Source organism: Ictalurus furcatus, chromosome 12 (assembly GCF_023375685.1).
Source record: "Ictalurus furcatus strain D&B chromosome 12, Billie_1.0, whole genome shotgun sequence".
NCBI classification, from domain to species: Eukaryota; Metazoa; Chordata; class Actinopteri; order Siluriformes; family Ictaluridae; genus Ictalurus; species Ictalurus furcatus.
In genome coordinates, this window is record NC_071266.1 from 18,887,177 (window position 1) to 18,908,665 (window position 21,489).

General features: G+C 40.8%; 1 protein-coding gene across 1 annotated transcript in view; it reads left to right on the forward strand.

The window, feature by feature from the left end:
• The first annotated feature begins 4,447 nt into the window (after positions 1-4,447).
• LOC128615839 (retinoic acid receptor beta) overlaps positions 4,448-21,489 on the forward strand; it is a 68,681-nt gene continuing 51,639 nt past the window's right edge. The window contains exons 1-2 of the mRNA XM_053638181.1: positions 4,448-6,104; positions 20,070-20,218. Coding sequence (XP_053494156.1) covers positions 5,948-6,104; positions 20,070-20,218 — 306 coding nt within the window. The 5' untranslated portion in view covers positions 4,448-5,947. The remainder of the gene's footprint in view (positions 6,105-20,069; positions 20,219-21,489) is intronic.

The window sequence follows — 21,489 nt, forward strand, 5'->3', positions numbered from 1 at the left end:
AAAATAGAGTGCTTAGAAGTTTGCAGATTGTTTAGTTCTGGATTTCCTCTTGGGCTGTTCCCTCATTCCCTTCTCTCTCTCTCTCTCTCTCTCTCTCTCTCTCTCTCTCGCTCTCTCTCTCTCTCTCTCTCTCTCTACTTGTTCAATTAATTGGTTTCATCTAAATTTATTGAAGTGCCATTTGTTCTACAGTCCTTGACAGTGTTGGGTAAGTTACTCAAAAAAAAAAGTAATCCACTACAGATTACTAATTACTACTTTACAGTTGTAATTTGATTACATTACAGATTACCGCATGTAAAAAGTAATCAGATGACTAATTATTTTACTTTCACGTTACTTTCAAAAGCTACAAAAATTCACTACAAAGTGAAACCAATACTGTAGTTCTTTCAGTAATTTTAGCGCGTCAATGTATGACACGATCAGAAAAAGTTGGATTTATCAGAAAACTTGCCTCGGGTGTTGTGATTGTTTTGTAGGACTACCAGACCGATAAAATATAAAACTTTTCTAACTAGGCTAGTTTGGTGTCGCTGGCCAAGTGGAGGCACAGCTAAGCTATCAGTGTATGGGTTTAGCTGCTACAGAGCCATGCAAAGTACATTATCTTTCCTTATGCTCTGCTCATATCATGTTCACGCAAACTGGAACTCATACAGACATTTACACAGCTTGATTTCCTGCTCAGCATCAGAGGATGTTACTGTTTCAGTTTCAACCCCTTTACTGGTAAAAATAATAATAATAATAAATCGGCGTATATCCATTTTTCCGTCACAGGGACTGTGAGCTAGCATTAGGCAGAATTGAGAGCTGTCAGCCAATAAGACACGAGCATTTCCACATACGAGTATTTCCTGTAAACCCTGTCTGATTGGTCTCACCTCGGTTCACTGAAGGTATAAAATTACAACACGCCGTCTTCTTTTACTGACGTTCAGTTACGTAGCGACAAACCGCTCCAAGTGGAGAATTATTCAGGGCTAAAGAAAAACTCTTCGGGGAAAAACGTGATTGAAACGTGATTTATTTTTAAAATGCATTTTACTTAATATTGTTTTCTTAACAATAAATTCGTCACGCAAGTAACGTAATTTTACAGACATCAGTAACTATAATCAAATGACGTAAATTACAAATATAATGCGTTACATTACCGCGTTATTAGATTATAGTAACGTGTTACACCCAACCCTGGTCCTCGATTTGTTATTGTTTAATCAGTCCGTACAGGATTTCAGAGTTTTTTGTGATTGTCGCGGCCAAAAATGCTCGATTTTGTTGTGCCCAAGTGGAATCTCGCCTAGGGTGCCAAAACGGCCAGAAACAGCCCTGCTTTTTATTCCTAAACCTTCCATCGACAGAACACGTTAAGTCCAAGTTGTCGTTATTAAGTGTATTCAATTGACTGAGCTTTGGATTAAAACCCATTCAATTCACAGGACCAGTCAATTAAACGAATTGATAGAACTCAGAAATAAATCGAACAGCTTTTGTATAGGTGGGCTGTGATTTCCACATCTGTAATAAAATCAAATCAAATAAAATGATCTCCTGGCTATGCTTCACACACTCCTGGAAATCCCCGGGCCCAGTTTGACAAATCCCCGCATTTCCCCAACAAAAGTAGCTATCAAGCAGTTATTATACCAAGATCAAATCTCAACAAATGTAGAAACAGAGATAAAGAAAGCTGTTATAAAACACCAGCTGAAATTCCAACAGCATGATCTGCGGTAATACAATAAAGTAGAGAGACTTCTTAGAGATATCTGTGCTCTGGCTTGATAGGAAAACTCTTAAAGTAAAAACACATGCAGTTTTGTCTGAACTAGCAGTCACTTCATGCAACTGCAGTGCAGTACTTGAAGCTTTTACCCACAATCCAGTGCTTAAAAGAAATGAATTACTGTCTCATTAAAGTTCATCAGAATATATAAGATGCCTTCTAATGCCTAGTCTCAGTCTCAGACGCTCATCTCATGGAATATAGAGCATCTGCTATCTTTTGTACACTCTTCTGGTCACAAGCTTCCGAACCTGATACCGATTTCATGTTTTTCTTGACGGGCTATAGGAAAAAAGTTTTATGGCTGGCCATCTGTTATGCGCGTGAAATTGTCGCTTTCTGTGAAAAGTAGGAACTTCTTGGCTACCTTTATTTATTTCTTTTTTTGATGAACGTACCAGACTCTTTGGCTTGCAAGACTAGCTAATGCCCTGCCTGCTGTAGATCAAAGCGGTGAGAAGTCCCAGACTCGTTGCTGCTTTATCAAACCTGCTACGCTAAATGAATTTTCAGACCGCGACGTCAGCTTTCGTCCAGCTTTATTAAATGATCAGGAGCCCTCTTTATGGTCCTGCTCGAATGAGTCTTGGCACTCGACGAATGGAGACACCAGGCAGCGATGCCAAAAACAGTCTTATCTCGATAGACCGGTTCATTATCACTTTCTAATTACAGGTGGATTTCCAGGTGGATTCATTACCTGCTGGGGCTCAGTTATGGGTGCGCTCAGGAGGAGTTTGTGTGTGTGTGTGTGTGTGTGTGTGTGTTGGTGCCGAGGGCTTGAATTACAGTGAGAGGGATGCAGGGGGTCAGGGACGGTGTGTGCAACGCAGGGAGAGGGGTTGGGGTTTTCTTTTCAGCTACTTTGTCAAGCCACTCCATTATTCATAAGTCGGGAAGGGGGGTGGGGAGGGGGGGGTGGGGGGGTGGGGGGGTTGATCTCTCCTCGAAAACCGAGCATGGTTCACTCCTGCTGTGTGAACCGCACTGTAGCAAACAACAAAGTGCGCACATATAATATGTACATGGACATGTATACAGTATATTACCAGTTTATTAGCGGTACTGATCAACCTGATCTACTAATAAAACTGTGTATTTGTGTAATGAGATAAATGTCAGACTCTCTAAGAGGCCTTTATACTTACTTTTATTTTTTTTATTACTTATACATATTCCACATTTATTGCTGCAGGACATGCTACTAGCTCATACCTCTCATACCAGGGCATATATCTTTTTAGTCTCTCTCTCTCTCTCTCTCTCTCTCTCACACACACACACACACACACACACAGAGATAAGAAGTGAAATCCACCACTTTAGAGGTTACAGCCCAGCTCAGCTGTAACAACATAAATTATACACTAACCAACTGCGGTGGTTGAAAAATTGCTTTCTGAAATCCATGCTGTGTTGTTGTGGCGCTAAGTTTAAGCTGTTAAGTCATAAGAGGTTAGAACGGCACGCGTGGGGCCAGAACATGAGCTAATGTGATGTTTGGATAGTCGTGGAAGGTCTGCAGCTCCCCTTCTTCTCTCCTTACAAATACACAAACACATATGCAGAGAACGAATGTTATTTAATCATATACAGTGAAACACATGTTTATAGTAATCAAGACAGTCCAATACAGACACTCTGCATGATATATTTAAATACTCATAGTGAGAAAGTCTCTAAATAAAGCTCAGGGACCCAACGTATGAATGGTGTTCCTTGGTCATTATGGGTGGGATTTGGGGGGGAGGGGGGAGGGGTTGGAGGGTTATGGGTCCATTTCTTAATTTGTGTTGGTTAGCGCTGAAATTTGGTTGATGTTAAATGTCTGAAGGTGTTTTAACTGACCCTCAGTGCTCTTAATGTTCAGTGTTGCACTGCACTTTAAGTTTTTAAAGTGAGCGTGTAGATAATGATGAGATGGCAAAAAAAAAAAGCACTTCAGTTTACATCTTATGTCAGTTACTGAAATTCATTGGTTTGAAATATTCTTCCAAGACATTCTTCACATGTTGTTCATCAAACGGGATAAAACATTAAGGACTGGGACAATTGAGTATTATTATTATTATTATTATTATTATTATTGTTATCCATCCATCTTCTATACCGCTTGATCCTTTTCAGGGTCACGGGAATCCTGGAGCCTATCCCAGGAAGCATGGGGCACAAGGTGGGGTACACCCTGGACAGGGTGCCAATCCATCTCAGGGCACAATCACTCACACACCCATTCATACACTATGGACACTTTGGACATGCCAATCAGCCTACCTAGCATGTCTTTGGACTGGGGGAGGAAACCGGAGTACCCAGAGGAAACCCCCGCATCACGAGGAGAACATGCAAACTCTGCACACACAGGGCAGAGGCGGGAATCGAACCCCCAACCCTGGGGGTGTGAGGCGAACGTGCTAACCACTCCACCGTGCACCCGTTATTATTGTTGTTGTTGTTGTTGTTGTTGTTGTTTTCCGTACCGCGGATCCTACAGAGGGTCGTGGGAGGTCTGGAGCTTATCCCAGGGGACTCGGGGCACAAGGCAGCGGACACTAACCCATCGCAGAGCACAATCACACATACATTCAAACACTACAGACAATTTGGAAATGCCAATCAGCCTACAACACAGGTCTTTGGACTGGGGGAGGAAACCAGAGTACCTGGAGGAAACTCCATGCGCACAGGGCAGAGACCCCAGAGGTGTGAGGCAAATGTACTAATCACGAAACCACCATCATGATGATGATGATGATGATGACGATGATGTTGTTAAATAATCCGTTGTTGTTGTTGTTGTTTGTATATAGCCTACATGAAGTTTATTTTATCCAAAGATGAATACGGCTTGTCATTAAAATACACAGCGTCAGCGTTTACATCCTAAACCATGTGATAGCCGTGTAACATGTCGTGTTCAGGCTCATTTCTTTCTTTTGAGATGAAATGAAAAGTCATTTGTTAAGGCTGGGTTTTTTTTTTTTTTGTCCCCTTGTAGTTTATACATAAGCTTATGTGTCTTATTTATTTATTTATTTATTTTTTAAACAGTTCTCTGCTTTCTTAAGTTAGAAAAACAAATGACAACCTATAACTCAACGGAATTCATTTCGTCATTTAAAAAGATTATTTAAAAAAATATATCAGATAATGATATACAGAGTTCTGTATATTTAGAGCTATGTTGGGAAAAGTAGATCAATTCAATCGGGGAAAATGTTATAGTTAAAGTTTGGAAAGAAATCTAAAGTTAATAAAAGAGTAAAGTTATTATTATTATTATTATTATTGATTATTATTATTATTATTGTTATTATTATTATTATTGCTTTTTTTTTCCTTCGTTGTGGTTAAAGGAAGAAGAATGGCAGTGTGTGTGCGCGTGTGTGTGTGCGCGCGTGTGTGTGTGTGAGTGCGCTCGCGCGTGTGTGTGCGTGTGTGTGTGTGTGTGTGTGTGTCGGCGCGCGCCGGCAGGTTTTAAAGCTCGCGTGAGAACTTGGTGATGTCAGAGCGGCTCGGGTCATTTGAAGGTTAGCAGCCTGGGAAGGGTTCGTGGAGAGTTCACTCGCATACATTAAGCAATCCAATCTTTCACTCCGCGCGACAAGAAAGAAAAAAAAAAGAAAGAAAGAAAGAAAGAAAGAAATAATCTAGTAGGAAATGAGCTGCGCGGAGGCAGGAGAAGCCATTCGTCATCGAGCGGGGGAGAGATGCGGTTTTAAACTAGATCTGCTTATGTTTATAAAATATATCTCTCTCTGATCGGATAGAGGACAGTCCAAGAGAGAGAGAGAGAGAGAGATCAGGAAATCACTTACATTACATCTGTTGCATTTTCCTGAAGAAGAAGAAGAAGAAGAAGAAGGAAGATGAGGATGATGATGAGGAGGAGGAGGAGAAGTGAAAATGAGAGCACTGTTTGAACAGCACCGTCGCTCCTAATTCGTGATCAAAACAAAGTGAGAGAACAAAGCTGAGCTGAAACTGGATCTGAAGCGCACTTCGGTTCAATGGAGTTTCTGGACGCGCTTTTGCAAGACGCAAAACATTCGCAGCGCTGAAGGAGAGGAAGAAAAACAAAACAAACAGACAAACAAACAAAACAAACAAACAAAACAAAACTACCAGGGGAAAGCACAAGAAGCTTGAAGGTGCATGTCCACCATGTTCGACTGCATGGATGTGCTGAGTCCGGGGCAGATGTTGGATCTGTGCAGCGCCAGTCCGGCGTGTATGCTGCAGGAGAAGGCGCTCAAAGCGTGTTTCAGCGGAATCACACACACAGACTGGCGGCTCCGGCGCAGCGCGCACTGTACGTCCAGCACACACACACACACACACACACTCACACTCACACACACACTCTCCTGCTGCTTTACTCTCATAATGTCCAGGAATACATTTCTTCTCTAATTAAGATCTGTTTTTTTTTTTTTTGGGTCCCATTTTAAGTGTATACACTCTGAGCAAAGGAACTGTACCTGTCCTTTAACATGGCTTTCTATACTGTATGTACAGGGTGTCCCAAAAGTCTCCATAGTGGACTATTTTGCTCGTGCGTTCGTCAAGATGTTGGAGGACGTCCACGTCTCGGTCGGTGCGCATCCCTTCCAGTCTTTTTGAATCTGTTAATAAGTTTGGTGACAGTGTCGTGTGTGTGTGTGTGTGTGTGTGTGTGTGTGTGTGTGTGTGTGTGTGATGTGCTCGCCGTGTTTCCTGTTTAAAGTCCTTCGGAGCCTTGCTTAAAGCTCACAGCTTCACGATCCAGCCATGAGAATGATTCCAGTACGTTCTTCTTCTGTGGAAGGCGCTCTTAAAGGCTGTCTGCAATACATACATATCCATATATATATATATATATATATATATATATATATATATATATATATATGTAAGTATGTATATAAGTAATTCTGAAAGTTATTGTGGAAGACATTTTGCTTTTAAAAGGAAAAAGTGTTCATTTCCACTGTGTATGGACTTTTGGGACAGTTTTACCTTGTAGTAATACTTCAAAGGTTGTACGGTATGCGCACCTCTGCAGGTAAAAGATAAACGCAAACACTGAAGGAACCGAAGATGTGCGTGTCATGATATCACCATGAAGTGACAATGAAAGGTCCCTATTTTTCTGGGAGGGGAATAATGTCAGAGATCAGGCATCCATCATCCATCGTCTTCCTTAGGTTTGTTTAAATGGTGGAACTTAGTTTGAATCCTCTCGCACCGGTTTGATTTCAGGATTTCAGAGCATGCATGTCCAAAACCTAATGCTCTCTCTCTCTCGCTCTCTCTCTCTCAAAAAAAAAGGGTACTTGACTGTACTTTTCCGTGTTGCTAGTTGCTGTGTTAGCATTAATTGTGGAGGTTTTGTACCTGTAGTATATATCGTTTAACTAGGAAAGTGCATGTGGTGTACAGTACATGAACGTTCATTATTTTTTAGAGTACAGAAGAGGTCCTTAAGCTCCAGTTAATGTCCCTTAAATTATTTCCACAGGTCGTCTTGATGGACCCAGACTTGAGCGTGCATCTATTGCACTATTTCATTCCCATGTTGTAGTCGCACAGCCTGTAAAATCACGACGTAAATCATTCAGTGCGCATGTAAAACCGTGCAATAATAAGCCAAGATGAACCGTGACGAGGAATTTGTAAGGAAAGCGTACTATCTGAGACTGCCGAATGCTCGGGATTTGAAGCGTCAGCCGTCACGCCATTCCTCATCCGCGAGGGGACAAATACCGTCGGACAAACACCGACTTTGACAAGTAGAGACAAATAACTCTGGGGAGACTTGAGACTTAAGTATGTCTGCTAACAAGTTCAGCACATGTTTCTGTGTCTGCGCTCTGACCTCCGCGCGGCTGTGAGATTGACCCGACGTGCCACATTCGTTGCATTCCTTCACCGCTCTCTACACTACAGGACCTATCATGCCTGACAGAATGTTATACTCAGAGACCCTGGAGCTTGTAGAAACAGCACTTTGGCTCCACTTCAAGCTTTCTAACACCTCCATACACACTGTACTTGTATCTGTCACTTGGAAATGTTGATATAGAGTACCTAAAAAGATTTCGGTACGTAATTGGAAAGTAAAGCTTTAAAGGCACACCGTATGCACTATAGACATACTCAGTAGTACAGCTTAGCACTCTGTTTTTGGTTTTTTTTTTTCCCCGCATGAAAATGTCACTAACGCGACATCGACGGTGTATTTTCTTCCGTAATGCGTGTTCTGGACGCGAGACAGAGTGAGCGGAAGTGTTTGTTTAGCTAGCTGATTTATATTTATCTACTGTAAACACCACACTTGAGATAATACTAAGCGCAGACGTAGGCTCCTGTTATTTCCCCAGTGTGTATGTGTTACGGGCTCCGAGAGCCACAAATCACACAAAAGTGTCAGCTCGCTAGCTGTCCACCGGCTAGCGTTCATGAGACCAGACCGCCGTTCTATCAACGTGGTAATGTTTGCTGACGGTACACTTGTCATTCGTGTACCGTGTAGACATTATGGAAGAATGCAGTATCATTTATGACTCGTGGCTGACGTTTACTAATATTAATAACCCCAGCGACTGGCGTTTATTAATATACCTAACATAGTACAACAATTTAGTTCTGTGCAAATGTGCGTAATTATAGTGATCTAGCGTTATTTATTTATCACTGTTGGAGATTAGAAGGTGACATTAACGGCGCTTTTTATTTTTTTTAATTATTATTTATTCTTGTTCATAATACATTTTGTTAGGCTAATAAATACAGCTTCAATTGCATCAGTATATCCTAAGTATAGTCTAAATATCCAGCGTGCGAAGTCACATGACTCTCAGACGTGAATAATCTTATTATGTGGTTGGTGGCTTTTAGACACTTCACATATTCGCATATTTTCCACGTTTATTTTTCCGCACGCTTCATTTATTTTCACATTTCATTTATTTAGGAACACGTTTTACGCACGTGATGCCGCATGTGGAATATCGGTGCATCCGATGTGAAATGGATGTGATTTTTCAATAAGGGTGTGTGTGTGTGGAATAATTCAAAAACGCGCAGCATGAAATGACTACAGAAAATGAAGTAAACAAGTTTGCAGGATTGAAGGTGTGTTTATAAGTCGGGGATGTGTGTTTGTGTGTGCGTGTGGGAACGTTTTATAGAACTTAGTGAAGACCGCATGTCCTCACAAGGACAGGAATATTTGACAGGTTTGACGTTTTATTTCCATTTGATCTAAAGAGATTAGGTTTAGATGTAGGCGACTTGTGTCAATGGTCCTCACATGGATACCAAGACAAGCGTGTGTGTGTGTGTGTGTGTGTGTGTGTGTGTATTGTTTATCTGAAAAGACTGCTCTTGATGGGTCAACTGGCAAATATTAAAAAAAAAAAAAATTCATAAAAAAGAGCAATGCCACCACGTATCGGTCTTATAATCATCATTTCACAGCTTATTATAGCACGCGTATGGTGTGTCTTGGTTAAGCAACCGAGAGTGATTAAATCCCATTAAACATTCACGTACCCCATCACTTTGACCAATTATGCCACCTAAGTGGCCTTTATTTGCATCTCAATGGATTAGAAAATCGTTGGCATTAGAGTCCAGTGGTCAATTGCTGTGATAAAGCCCTGCTTGGTATTTGTCAGTAGTGTAATGAACTGGAATAAGAGAATGCTGATCAGGGTTTTCAGCTCTTTGTATTCTTCAGATGAGACTCTTTGTGCTAACGCGTCGCGAGCCTTTCTTTTATGTTGCAATAAGAAGGCTTTGATTTGAACAAAATCGCAGTATCAGTATCAGGGCCATTGAAACATATTCGTGTATTTACAATGAAAGAAAGCATGGGCACCGCGTCGATTTGAATTAGGAACGATCAGAAGGAGAGGTAGGAGAAGACGCGCTATAGCTGAACACGTTTCAGTATTCTGTATGCGTGAGGTTCGAGTCGCTTCTTTGCCCAGCTAAGGTGTACATGACGTATATACACGATGCGTTAGGTAAATAAGACTAAGAACTGGTATATACGTTATGCAATACAGTATATACAGTAAGTACACGGCTATATGGATATGTGCACCGATATAAAATATAACACGGGCTTTACGTGTTCAGAGATGTCCAACGAAAGGTAACGTGCATGAAAATCCTATAGATGAGATGAGATAAGTGAGAAATGTTTCAAATACTGAGATTTAAAAAAAAAAAAATGTTTTAAACTTGCAGTCTCTCAAATGATCTTGAATCAGGCCGAATGAAAAAGGCCACATGAATGTCCCGGCGAACGTCGGCACTCGGAGAAAGTATATCACGCTCGTTTTATGCGTTTGAGGAGATTAGAGCGAGATTTTTAGTGCCTCGCATTCCCTTTGTCTGGGTGTGATTGGTGGCAATTAGGCTCTTTTCCGCTCTCCCTGCTGTAGGCTTAAGCACCTTTGAGCAGGACTTGAAAGGTCATTAGCGCCGCTTGCATGCCGAGTTAATTTTACAGGCACGACAGCTGAAAAGGACAGAAAAAAAAACGCTGCGCGACGACTTTGAAACAAGATGAGGCTGTGGGACGCCAGGCGACAGAGGACAGGGATGATTACAGTGTATCGGGACGCCTGCTTTCAAAACGCGAGGCAAAGCCGTTAAAAGAAACGATGTAGATGATGGATACGATCGTGCTTTATCAGGTAATTAGCAGCAAGATGCGATTTCCATACACACATGCGGTTTTTACACACCGCTGTTAAAGTGTGTTACGGACAGAGGGCAGACATGACCGAACAGCTCCGAGACCGGGATCGGATACCTGCGACCTTTTGAACGCCGCTGAAAAGAATTCCAAGGATTCGAATGAAACGCCGCCTTCTTTTTTTTTCTTCCATTTCTCTATTTTGTTAATCACATCAGCCTCTGTCTCTTAGTTTACACTGTAAAGGGCCTCGCACCTGTTGTGTTAGTGCTGGAGAGGGTGAGTGACTCGGTCTGAGGTCATATAGAGGTCAGAGAGGGTTCAAGGGAAGGGGGGGCAGGCTGCACACCACACTGTTACGCTGCCTTCGACTCCCTTCGAAATGGGAATTCGGTACGTGGAATTATGTCCTCTTTTTTTTACCTTTAAAGTTCAGCGCTACGAAGTGCAAAAACAACAACAACAACAACAACAAACATGGACGGCTCTGTGTTCGTCTTTTATTAGCAGCAATCCAGCCAGCTAACTGTGATAATCGATGATGTGGTGTATTTACCTCTTCGAGACTGTGAGCAGCCATGTTGATTCGACACCACGTCACCCTGAGAGACCTTCCTGATATTCCCGAGTAGGAATTCCGGGTTGAAGAGGAACTCTCTTTGGATTACGAGGTCGGCGGTTATGAGATTTAGTCGAACACGACGTTACACCAGGAAGTTATATGAGTAATACCATGAAAGCTGTTGACAGCGCTTCTTACTCGGTTATTCATTTCAAACCCTCTGATTCACTAACCGCACCGAAATGTATGTAAGATAAAGGCTGAAGAGTGCACGCTCATCCGCGGGGCCTTGGAATTTAAGGGATTAATCAGGTGGTCATGTTATTTTCCCCTTACTCCCCGAACCTAATCATTCACTTATTATTCCAATAATAGGATTCATTTCCCTCTGTCTCTTGTGTGTCCCGAAGACAAAACAAAACGAATCCGCTGTTTATTTTTAGCTCATTCTTTCCTGTGAAAGGTTCGATGTCCACATCAGTGAAATGTATACAGACAGCAAGCGCTGAGAAAAATCTGGATCTAATTTGGTGTAGCTTTTCCGTGAACTTTGCCTGCATGTTGCCTCTCTGATTGAATCCAGAGGGACAAAAATGTGTGTGTGTGTGTGTGTGTGTGTATGAGAGAGCGAGAGAGAGAGTGAGGTAGAATTTTCTGCCAGTATTGAGCAACTGTTCAACATTGTTTGAACAAGCGCTCAAATGAGGACAGCGTCTGGGTGTAACACGGCTCTAATCAATCCAAAATCAGCGAACCTCCCTCAAACACCTCCTGCCAAGTGCTGGATAATGCCCCTAGAGACATACATGGAAATGCCTGTGGCTTCTCTCTCTCTCTCTCTCTCTCTCTCTCTCTCTCTCCCACTCGCTGCTTTGTTCCTTCCTCCTTCACACTTCTACAAGCTCAACTCACTCCAACTTCGCCTGTCCTTTTTGTCTTTTCCGTGTACTTCTACTCGGTTGGTTTTCATTACGGTGTTTTGCCGAACGAGGCGTCCATGGCCACGTCCATGTGTTCGGAAAGGTGAAGTAGCAGACGCGGGATGTGTTCCGAGATGGCCATTAGGAGAAGAAAGCAAATGAAAAGCACACACACACACACACACACACACACACACACACATGCAAGTGAATTGCTATTTGAAATCTAGTTGTTAAGCACAGCTGGTTATATTTCCATTTGTGTTTATTTATTTGGCAATGACTTATTTTTTTTATAAAGCAGTTAACATGCCAGATAGAATCCAGTCCACGAGCACATCTGTAAATAGTTTCCTGAAAAATAGAGTAAAAAAATAATTATATATATATATATATATAAAGTTGTAAAATTGTTAATTAAATAGTTAAATAGTGATTATTTTAATCAATTTGTTAAATAGCAAAATGAACAAATATGTATGTATTTATTAATGATTTATTTATTGATGATTTATTAATAAATAGTTAATTAAATAACAGCTAGCTGCTGAAGGTGTAGTGCACAGAGAGATCATACCCTCTTTGGGATTGCTATATTGTGTTATTTTTATACTCTTTAAGTGTCTGTGTGTGTGTGTGTGTGTGTGTGTGTGTGTGTGTGTGTGTGTTACACAGCTCACCCATGCTGTTTTCAGTTTGCTTTCCCCCCATTGAGTGAATGACCTGCAATGTGTGGGTGTGTGTGAGTTTCCTGCTTGACCCTGACAGAGAGTTCAGCCAGAGGCTAGAGGTTCAGCGGGACAAGCTATGAGATGTTTTTTCCTCTGCCTGCCTTTTTTTTTTTCCAAAGCATTTTCGCTTTCTCTCAGCATTCATCTAATGGCAGCCATGTGTATGTTAACATGCCCGAGTCCCCAGTCTACTGTGCTGGAGTGTAATCGGCCAGAAAATGGAGAAAATTTTTCGCTCTGTGCATCTGCCTTTTTTTTTTTGCACTCCATCTGTCCACAGGTGGTCCAGTACTCCTCTCTGTGAGTTTCAGATATGCATCAGCATAGAGAGAGAGAGAGAGAGAGAGAGAGAGAGAGAGAGAGAGATGACTGTATCTCTCTCTATCTCTCACTTCTATTTTCTATCAAGCTTATAAATGCTATGAATTTATAATTTATGACTTGTGCTCATAAATTTGCATACCCCTTGCAGAATCTGCAAAATGTTCATAATTAAAAATAATAATAGGTATCATAAACATTGCATTTAGTTTTTTATTTAGTCCCGCCCTGAATAAACTATTTCACATAACAGATGTTTACATCTAGTCCACAAGACACAATAACAACTGAATTTACGCAAATGAACCAGTTCAAAAGTTTACATACGCTCGATTATTAATACTCTGTGTCGTTACCTGGAGATCCATCTTTACACACTGAGACCAGCTGAGGGACTCGTACACAACTATTACAAAAGGTCCAAACATTCACTGACGCTCAAGAAGGCAACACATATACATTAAGAGCCAGGGGGGTGTAAACTTTTGAACAGGATAATCGGTGTCAACTGTTATTATTTTGTTTAAAGATCTTATTTTTCATTTAGTACTGCCCTTCAGAAGCTACATAAGATAGTTACATGTTTTATAGAAGACAAAATAATAACAACAATAACAACGTATAATTTTAATGATAACTTATCCCCAATCAGAGATATTCGACCAGAAAGTGAGGTCGAATTTTTAAAAAGTAAATAAGGAGAAATAAGAGTCTCAAACCTGAAATGTTCTGCATGCACACTATACTTACCTAGCTACCCCCTAAAAAATTAAGACTGAGACTCAAACCGTTCCCGTTAGAAACTGACCCTAAAGTGGAACTGTGAGCAATCTTTAGCATTACATTTGGACTTCAGTTCTAAGTCAAAGGAACAAGAACGTGTAAAATGTTTATATATGTCCATGTACCTTGTAACGTGCTCTAGAGATCAGTTCTTGGACCGTCCTGAGCAAGATATTGAGGTTTCCCTAAACAGCTGTATAACCAAAAGCTGCTGTGTGCCATGAGACAAAGATGGCTCTCGTAGTTCAACCAAGTAAAATACTTATAAAAAAAATAAACCTGGTGGTTTTGCAATGCCGATATATAGAGTGTCATATAAAGCAGAGAGGGGACTGTGAACTACAGTTCCCAGCAGCCACTACACCTCACTGCGTTCTTGTTAATGAGCACTAATTTGTATAATGCCCCAGTTTGCACTGCACTCTTTGTCTTACGTTTATCTTTGTTGCTGTGTTTAAGTCTCTGGTTTATGGTTTGCTTGTGCCATAGTGTTTTGCCTCAAGGTCATAGTGTCTTTTTGTGTTTTGATGCACTTGAATCCGTCTCCACCTTGAATTCGTGACATAGAGGTACTCACTAAAAAAAAAACAATTAGGACAATTAAAAATGGTCAAGCAGCCTGTTCTGGACCACCTGATATGGAATGACCCTTGAAAAACCTGAACTGAGAAATGAATACAAATTTATACACATGAAGGAGATTTGACTGTATTTAATTCATTTTCTATGAATGAAGTTGCCAGAAAGTATACAAACGCTAACTCTAACCCCTCTCTCTCTCTCTCTCTCTCTCTCTCTCTCTCTCTAGCTTCAATAAGACAAAATGAACCAAACACATGAAGTTACTTGCATTTATTGTATTAATCCTGGTCCTATTTTATATTAACTTTAAACATGGTAAACGGGAGCATTTGGCACATGTCCTTCCTGAGTCATGTTCATGTCTTCTGCTTTACCTTCTGCAATGCGTGCATTATGAACACCTCTTCTTCTGCGTATTAACATATTTTCTAGACGCCCCGTTAAGTACGTAGACAAGGGGTCAGCACCCGGGCGCTCCACGGTTCGAATGCAGTATTCTCTATAAGACCGTACTGAGTACGTCAACAATCTGTAGCAGAGCCGATAAATATATGGGGGAAAATGTATTGTAGTTCAGCAACTACACATGGTTTATCCAAACACATGCGTTTATTTCTGTAAAATATTTAGTGGAAGGAAGCTCACCGGACCAGAGACTAGCTACAGGGCTGGAGACATTGGGTCAATAAGGGGACAGATTTTTACAGATTTTTTTATAGATTAGTGAAGTGATGACATGGCTTGTTTTAAAAGGAAGAAGAAAAAAAAGAATGATGAAAGCACGCTGTTTAAAGATGAATAGACAAAAGCTGTCTGTGTTTGTTTTCCCAGCATCAGATTCCAAACAGGTGTGTCTCATCTGTACAGAGTCTACGGCACAAGACAAAAGTGGTAACATGAAGCGGCATTATGAACCACAACATAACCACTTTGAATCCTCATTCATAGCCATAAACGAATCACTAATGATTACGCATTAAAATGTAACTGTTGCCACCGTTCAGTTATATCAGTTGCTTATCCGGACTTGATAAGCGTGGAATTTTATGGAACTGGACCTTTACACCCCGAGTACAACAGGAATCGTCCGTCGTGTCTCTCGTGATTAGAATTTATGTTTGAGTATCGTGTGTCCAGATGGAAAGGATTTAGAGTAGCCCAGGCCGGCTGCACTGCTTGTCGCTATATGACCTGACTTAAATAAAAACGGATGGCCGCCTGCGTTCATTAATTCAATCAGGTTTCACTCCGTGGGTCTCGGAGTCGCGGGACATGGAGGGGCGTGATGCTAGATCGATATGGCAGTTTATCTGTCTACTGCAAGAAATCCCAACACACACACACACACACAGAGAGAGAGAGATGGAGAGATAGAGAGGGTGAGCAACGAGAGCCTCCCGCAATCAATGTGCACTTAGTTAGAGACTCGAACTGCATTTATTTACTCAGTTAATCTGGCCTCAGATCTAAGATGAAGGCGCAATGCGCTACCCAAGCCTCACCGCAATCCAGCACAACCTCATTATCTTATTTGTTTTCTCACAGCCTTGTTAGACTAGCTGAATTCAACAAGATTTATTGGGTTGGTTTTTGGTTAGAATTGTAAGTTTGGGTTTTTTTTTTTTTTAATTGATAATATGTGATTTACTACAATGCCAGGTTTAAACATTTTGCATTTCACTCAAGTGATGGATAGCCTAGGCATAATTTGCTTAGCGGTGAAACGCCGAAGAATAATTTCCTTAATATTAATTTGATTTTTATTAAGAGAAATGGATCCAAGCTGGTGCGTTGTGCAAGGGTCACTGCGAGGTCTCCTCTCTCAGAAAACAAAGCCTGGACATATTGAGACGTTTAAAAAGGAGACATGAGGTAACTGAAATTCAGAGAGGAAATTAAAAGGACATAAACAAGATATCAAGTATAATTAGCCAAGTTCAGGATTAGCTAGTACACTCGATGCCATTCCTTCTATTTTGGCACCGTTTAAATGCTGGGAAATTTGCAAGAAGAACATTCGGTTCTTTCTGTGAATTTTCCGACCTTTGAGAGGACCTTCCACTGGCATAATGATTGCTGTGACTAATCGATGCTATGCTACAATTAAATCAAAGCCAAAACCTAACCTCTGTAACAACAAGGAAAACGTGTGTGTGTATGTGTGTGTATATATATATACACACACACACACACATATATATACTATAGTATGTTATACATACATATCTATATGTGTATATGTATAACATGCTATAGTCACCATCTATAGGGACAGATTTCACACCCAGAACAGAATGTTAGAATTGAGACACAGTCCCAAAAAAGATATCTGTGCTGGTGCCTGAGGCTAATACAGCCTGAACTAGCAAACCTGATTTACAAACACACACACACACACACACATTCATTTATTTATATATTTTTTGTGAGGACTAGGTGATTGTGAGGACCTTTGACCATGTCGTATCATTGTGAGGACATTTAGTCCTTCACAAACAGCTAAATATGTGTACACTCACTCACACACACACATACACACATTCATTTATTTATATATTTTTTGTGAGAACTAGGTGATTGTGAGGACCTTTGACCATGTCCTATCATTGTGAGGACATTTAGTCCTTCACAAACAGCTAAATATGTGTACACTCACTCACACACACACATACACACATTCATTTATTTATATATTTTTTGTGAGAACTAGGTGATTGTGAGGACCTTTGACCATGTCCTATCATTGTGAGGACATTTAGTCCTTCACAAACAGCTAAATATGTGTACACTCACTCACACACACACATACACACATTCATTTATTTATATATTTTTTGTGAGAACTAGGTGATTGTGAGGACCTTTGACCATGTCCTATCATTGTGAGGACATTTAGTCCTTCACAAACAGCTAAATATGTGTACACTCACTCACACACACACACACACACACATTCATTTATTTAGATATTTTTGTGAGGACAGGGTGACAGGATAGGGACAAATGTCCTTACAGTCAATGTAAGGACATTTAATCCTTTACAAACAGAAAATTAAAAGTCCCCAATTTTTAAATCAAAATTGCGGTTTTATGGCTTTTAGTATGAATATACTAATCTATATGTTATCTATAAGCAGGTACAATCCAAAACAATGATAAAATTCACATTTAGAAGATATACGCATTCAAAATTTACAGTCTCTCTCTACCACCAATACGGATCAGCAATTTTGATGACATCATAGTGCACTTCGGCTTCTCACCAGATTTTCTGTCCAATCAAATGCTCTCCAGAATCTAAAGTGTTCCGTCCCCAAAATCATACAAATCCATGGCACAACTGTCAAGTACGGCTTACCCCGGGCTGTGAGGTAAGCTAAACGGTATTGGCTATTTAATAAGTGGGAGGAGCCACTCGGTATGTCCCGTCCTGACCTCCTGTTTCAGCGGTATGTCAACATATCAAATAATGTTGCACGTTTCAAGGCATTTCATGGGGACTTTAACAAATAACCCCATTTCAGTCAGATTTCAGGATCTAGATTTCTTCTGCACCATCAGGACAGGAACCCCCCACCCCACCCCACCCCACCCCACCCCACCCACACCTCTCATACAGCAGAATAAATATAACAAGCCATCTTCCAGAAACTAGGATCAAAATATATTACATTTTAGTCAGCTGAAGTTTATTTCTCAAGTTTATTTGCAACCTTTAAAAATCATCATTTTAGCTGAACATCATTTGCTTTGTGCTATATGTTTCATTTAAACTGTAACACATGTGCATTAATACACCTCTGTAATTTCCGTTCTTTCACCACCTCTGTCTTTCAGTCATAATTGCACTTACTTATTGTAACAAATATAATGTATTGTATGGAAGCCCTAAGAGGCCATGCGCCATTGTATGGAAGCCCACTCGAGATGAAACGGCTCTACGCCTGTCAGTGATAGACAACATCCACTTTAGTGTCTGACACTTCAGAAGGGGACACCCCTCTCTCTTAATGCGGATATAAAGTCCGACTCTACAGCGGACAGTTATCACATTTATGATGGTGATGTCGAAGACGCCAACGTGCGTGCAACACCAGTCGCATTCTCAAGGCGTGAGATTTTCTCATGATAAAATTACGTCGTGAGAAAACAGCTTTTTATTATGTCAAGATCACAAGAAAATTAAGACGTGATTACGAAAAAAGGAAAGAAAAAAAAATAATAATGCATGGCCTCTTAGGGTTTCCGTAGTATTGTATTGTATTAGCTTATCAAAACTGGTAACTCGTAACTGGAATAATTTTCAGTACAGGTGTTCTTTCTGTACACCGTGCCCATTCCAACATGCATGAGGTAAACACATTTGTTTTATTTGTTGGTAAAAGCCGCGGTTTCCGAGTTAATCCGTTGGGTCGTGGCTAAGTGAATTTTGCTGCTCTGAGGATCTCTTCACAGTGGCGTAATCTGATCATCTGATCTGTTCCGCCTGAAGCTCAGGGTGTGATCAGGTTGCCTTCTTGTCTGCTGATACGGTCTGACTTGTAATGAACCACTTTACACCACTTCAGTATTCTCTTTCTGTCCCCATCACATTATTGTGTTTTGGATGGTTTCATAGTTAATAGTGGCCTTGACTTATCTTCTTGAGTGAGACAGTGTGAAACTGATATATAAGATAAAATACTGGCATATATTTTCAGGTCATATTTGTGTTCATCGTGGGGTAATGTGAAAAATCACTTTATGACTTCTGTATAACCCGATATACACGTAAACTTTAGCATCGACAACAGTAAATGCCACGTCACAGAGTAGCCATTAAATTATTAGCCTGAGGAAACTGCTAGAATATTCTTGCAAAGAGGAGCATTGTTCGAAGAGCCTTTCTGTAGTTCATCGATGCAGTGCAGAAATACTTCAGTTTCTCCGATTTTTTTGCCTCGTTAGAAAGTACATTTGCCCGTTTTCAGAATCTTTAAGCAGTGAACCTTGAAATGGCTCACTGTGGTGGTCGTGATGGTCCCCGCTGGTGAGGTGGTATACCCCAGATGTCCGACATCACAGATACTGTTCCATTGGCTGAAATCAACCACGTGACCAAACGGACAGTAAATTTTTATGATATCTCACAGCTGTCATACACAGGGGCTAGACTGATTGAAATTGCAAAAGATTATTCTTTTTATATATATATATATATATATATATATATATATATATATATATATATATATATAAACGGAAATGGAAAACTGCTCTAAATGCTGAAATTGCTCAAATTCTGAAATTAAGGTTTAAATAATTAAGGATTAAAACGTGCAGACTGCATGATTTAGTGGCTCTAATGCTAAGAAATATTTGCTCCAGTAAATCGCACAGTACTCTGGAGCTTTTCGGTCATGTGTGTAATTAGTGTCGTATCAGTTTTTCTGCTTTCCACTGGACAGACTAGCAGTTTAACATTCTGAAAACAGAAACGGTTCAAAATGATGAGAGATGAACCCGTGCATATTTATTGTATACATATTCATAAACTGATTCTACGTACGGTCAACCTGGCGTTCAGGAGCTGCGTTCCTTATAAATATTTGTCCGCAGTGGTACCGTGTGTTGTCTTTCGGTGCTTGTGTTCTAATCCGTATTTTGTGTGTAATTTTGTATGTTGTTGTTCTCATCTTGCCTGCAGCCATCGAGACACAAAGCAGTAGCTCAGAGGAACTGGTGCCGAGCCCGCCCTCGCCTCTGCCCCCTCCACGCGTCTACAAGCCCTGCTTTGTGTGCCAGGACAAATCCTCTGGGTACCACTATGGTGTCAGCGCCTGCGAGGGGTGCAAGGTAAGCTGAACACGAGGAAGATCAGTTCTCAAGAACAGGAATGGGAATTTTGGGCAAAACTGCCTTTTAAATTTTCATGGAAAGGTTTACTTACTGCTGTGTCTCAGCAAAAAAAAAAAAAAAAAAACGAACTTGTAAGTGTTAAGTGAGAAATAAAACCAGACAGGTTGTGCTGCTGTTATAGGAACATCTGCTAATAACATCATATCCAGGAGTGTTTTATTCCTCTTATACCACAGCAATTTGCCATATTTTCAGGCTGTTCATCGAAAATTCACTTTAGAACATGGTCAAGGTCACAGCAAGGTCAAATGTCTGAAATGGTCTTTCTGTTACAAAGCTCTGACACTGGAGACTCCTTTCAAAAAGGCAAAATGCACAACACCTCACAGGAAACGTCACCATATCGACAATTACACATTGACAAGTCCCTGTCAATGAGCTGTAACTATAGAAATGATAACATGCAGCATTAATATAAATCTGTAACTAACGTGCAGCTGAGAATGAATGCTTAATGAATCGAGAATTTAACAGCGGGAAATTATGATTACATTGACTGTTACTGTGATTGACTATGTGTCAATCACCTACTATTGAATACTATTGAAGTGTTTGCACAGTGCAGTCTGTTATAATCTTTGCACTAGTCTTTGGCTAATAACATTTTTAAGGAACATAAGTGTGAGCAGTAATTTCGCATGGGACTATACACCGAACATCTATAACATTAAAACCACCTGGCTAATATTGTGTAGATGCCGCCAGAACAGCTCTGACCCGTCAAGGCATGGACTCCACAAGACCTCTGAAGGTGTGCTGTGGTATCTGGCACCAGCAGACCCTTTAAAGTTGTGAGTTGGGGTCTCCATGGATTGGACTTGTTTGTCCGGCACGTCCCACAGAAGCTCGATTAGATTGAGATCTGGGGAATTTGGAGGCCAAGTCAACACCTTGAACTCTTTGTCAGGTTTAAAACCATTCCTGAATCATTTTTGCAGTGTGGCAGGGAGCATGATCCTGCTGAAAGAAGCCACTGCGATTAGGGAATACCGATGCCGTGAAGGCGAGTACTTGGTCTGCAATAATGTTTAGGTAGGTGGTCAAAGTAACATCCACATGAATGCCAGGACCTAAAGTTTCCCAGCAGAATATTGCCCAGAGCAAAACACTGCTTCCGCCGACTCGCCTTCTTCCCATAGTGCATCCTGGTACCATCACTTCCCGAGATAATGCACCCGGCTCTTCTGTGGGATCGGACCAGACGGACT